At 36.8% G+C, this 3,796-nt stretch overlaps 1 protein-coding gene across 1 annotated transcript; it reads left to right on the top strand.

Annotated features, from left to right (window-relative positions):
- Nucleotides 1-2,627: 2,627 nt before the first annotated feature.
- On the top strand, nt 2,628-3,567 carry LOC124367533 (transmembrane and ubiquitin-like domain-containing protein 1). Its single transcript, XM_046824475.1, has 2 exons — nt 2,628-3,098; nt 3,226-3,567. The coding sequence occupies exons 1-2, from the start codon at nt 2,628-2,630 to the stop codon at nt 3,565-3,567; spliced, it is 813 nt and encodes a 270-aa protein (XP_046680431.1).
- Nucleotides 3,568-3,796: the final 229 nt, after the last annotated feature.

Raw genomic sequence — 3,796 nt, 5'->3', positions numbered from 1 at the left:
ATGTTCAATATTACACTGAATTAACTGATGCAACCAGTTAATTGTTGACATTAACAATATTCATACTGTATTTAACTGACATTCTTAGTAGTAAATTTGAAATATATGGAAACGTTTAATAATATTCGAACAAATACAATACAGAAGAGTTTAATTAAATCGCTGTTTTTAGGGTATATAGTTACAAAAAAGAAAACATGAAGTACATCCGATGTGTTGGTATCGCAAACAAATAATAGTAACTGACAACAATACTCCGCGATACGATGTCAATGTTGCCAAATTCCAAAACAAAAATAATGTCTAACGGATACGAAACCTAAACTCGGATTAAGCTCGTTTTAATGCCCTAGCGAAACACCGTATCTCTAAATCTGCGGATCAATGTAACTGAAGAAATATTTTTTCATCTTCGGGTAAAAAGATGGCGATTGGCTACACCTTTGATATCAGTCTATGCATCCAATTTTTTCTTGGACAAAAACAATAATTTGAAAAAATGTTACTATCTGGTGTAAACTCTTGTACATATTGTAAAATATTCACATTTTTATCTTCAGCAGTTTTAATTTGGGTGTGATTTCAAAACTGCCTGAGCTGCTTACTTTAAATAACTGTAATTTCATGTGAAGTGATAAAAGAGCTTTTTTCAAATTTTATGTATTGGGGAAATTTGTGAATTTAACATCAACAAATATTTTCCAGTCCCAAAATCGATTTCACCACCTTAAAGAAATCTATTTATACTCGCTATTTTAGTCATAACAACTATTCATATCAAAGCAAAACAGTAATCACAAAGCATGTGTTACGTGAACGGATATAATAAAATTAAAATGTAGACATTACTATGAAAATGAAATAAAAAATAAAAATGAAAAACTATGAAATGTTAATTAGTGTGTAATCATTAACATATTTAAACAGACTATTAGTTCTATAAACACAGCGTTAAAACAAATTAGTTATGGTACAAATGAATTAATGTGGTAATAAGCAACAACGCAACATTAATATGGATGCCGGATATATCTTTACTATCCCAAAACTACCACTAGATAGTCTATCATTCAAGAAATTGTATAAAATATTGTATTGTTTATATGTTACGAACCATGTTGAGTATTTATTAATGAGTATTTTTGATTTATTTAAATGAATGAATATTTAAGAAATACCTTATTAAGGAACAGAGTTTCCATGTCTAAAATATTACTGTAGGGATATTATGCGCAGTTCGCTGAGAAGCAGGAATGGTAACTTGCACTTGTTGTTATTACACTATCGATGCATTTTTTGTTTAGAAGCTATAACAGGAACTAAATTGCAAATATTTTAATGTTGTTTTATTTAATCTTAGTTATCTTATAGTCCTAAAACAATAAACATAATTTTAAACACAAAATAATTAATAGCAATTCAGATTATTGGATACTTCCTGTATGGATTTAATTAGGTACTATTGTCAATGTAACACAAATAAATTATTATAGAAAGCAACGAGCAGACCTATTAAATTACTAACCCCCCCAAGCACAAACCTAATAATGTAGCCGTGATGCTAAACAGTGTGTATATTCTGTTATCACACACACACAACACACACACACACACACACACACACGCACGCACGCACGCACGCACGCACGCACGCACACACGCACGCACGCACGCACGCACACGCACGCACACGCACGCACGCACGCACGCACACACACACGCACACGCACGCACGCACGCACGCACGCACGCACGCACGCACGCACGCACGCACGCACGCACGCACGCACGCACGCACGCACGCACACGCACGCACGCACGCACACGCACGCACGCACACACGCACGCACGCACGCACGCACGCACGCACGCACGCACGCACGCACGCACGCACGCACGCACGCACGCACGCACGCACGCACGCACGCACGCACGCACGCACGCACGCACGCACGACGCACGCACGCACGCACGCACGCACGCACGCAGTACACGCACATATTTTAATAGATAGATTTTATACTTATACAACTCGTAACTAAATGACGAGCGATTCAGTCTTTGACAAACTGGTAATACCCGCCGTAGATATTCACATATAGGACCCTTTACTTTATTGGTTTGACAAAAGAGTAAATTTTAATCAGGATTCATAAAAGGAATTTTTAAATGTTGTCAGTATTTGGAATAGAAATTTTTCCTAATAAAACCGAACATGACTATATTAGGAAATTATTTTAACACCTTTTTACTCAATTAAAGTATGCTAATAGTCTTACCATTGAATATTAAACTATAAAATTTACTTATTTCGCCCCTTCAATTTAAATTATTGCAAAGTATAATTACGCAATAACAAAACAAATTGTTTGAAAACTAACTCAGATAACAGTGTGAGATTGAACGTGTTCTTAAGGGTAAAACATATGTTATTCTGTGAAAATAGATGTTGACCAGTTCATTCAACAAAAGGCACAAGTCAGCTGTTGAATGTTAAATGCACATGTGGTAGCTGTCACACTTACATTCTGTTATGTTGATAGATTGAATGTATTTCAAGATTCTTAAATTGGTAGAATATTGTTAGAATTCTCAGTGTTGTATAAATTGAGAAAGTAGGTTGGGGAATGCCAGTTATCGAGGGTATTGGCGATGAGGTCATACAATGTTTCTCCGTAGTATTACTAGTGTTGGCAGTGGTGATATTGTGGTCAACTAAGAGAAGAGAAAACCAAAATTTAATCCTAACCTTAGAGCACACGGTACGGAACAGAATAGATGAAGCCATCACTGCTGCAACATCGCTTCCGGAAATTATCACGAACCAAGATGCCTCTAATGGTATGGAGAATGTATTTATGAACCACGACTGGCTAGAAAATGAAAGTGAGTCTGCTTTCGCGAGAGATGGAGTCATTACCTGTTCTAACATAGAAGGTTCAGAATTACTTCCTGTGGAAAGATCATTGACAACTGACACTCAACCAGGTCCATCTTCCAAAGAACAGATTCCAAGGAAGAAAAAAGACCAATTCTTGATAGTTCAATCCAGAACCCCATCAATGCCAGAAATCACGAGAAATATGCCAGAGTTGGCGGTGAGAAACGTCGACCAAATCAGAATAGGATTGAAATACTTAAATGATGATCTGAAGTTCGTGGAGAGTAATCGGGGAGACCAACTTCAAGAATTCAAAAGACGGCATTTTGGCACTGAATTAACAGCGGGGAAAACGGGTTAGATTGATCTTCAACGGCCGCATTCTGGATCGCGACCATGAGACGTTGCAGGAATATGGGTTGTACGAGAACTGTGTGGTCCACTGTCTGGTTGATAACAATTGCACACTCATTACCCCCAACACTGCCTCCAGCTACCACCAGTCCCTTGACTTGAGCCTCAGTTCAATCCTATACAGTCTCCTCTTCCTCCTCCTGACTCTCCTCTGGTTCTGCCGCTTCCAGTACTCTCATCTCTTCACACTCTTTGCCACTGTGTCACTGATAGATCTCACAGCATTATTTGCTGTGTACATGTTCCTTCTGTACCTTCCCAGTCGCAACTAATGACATTATCAAATTGTAATACTATTGTGAGTTGAATTTATTTGTTTCCAGATCTAAAATAGATGTAATTAATTTTAACTGAATAATCAAGGTTGTAAAAATGTAATCAGGTTTTTTATTATGTAATAAAATATAGCCATCTTAGTTTCCGTCTTTATGTAAAAAGTTAATGTTTAGTTTGAAATAATTTAGAACTCCTTGAAATATTTTACTACGCAGTTGTGTAAAT

Source organism: Homalodisca vitripennis, chromosome 1 (assembly GCF_021130785.1).
Source record: "Homalodisca vitripennis isolate AUS2020 chromosome 1, UT_GWSS_2.1, whole genome shotgun sequence".
NCBI classification, from domain to species: domain Eukaryota; kingdom Metazoa; phylum Arthropoda; class Insecta; order Hemiptera; family Cicadellidae; genus Homalodisca; species Homalodisca vitripennis.
Note: the sequence above shows the minus strand (reverse complement) of the source record. Positions and strands in the feature narration are given on the sequence as shown.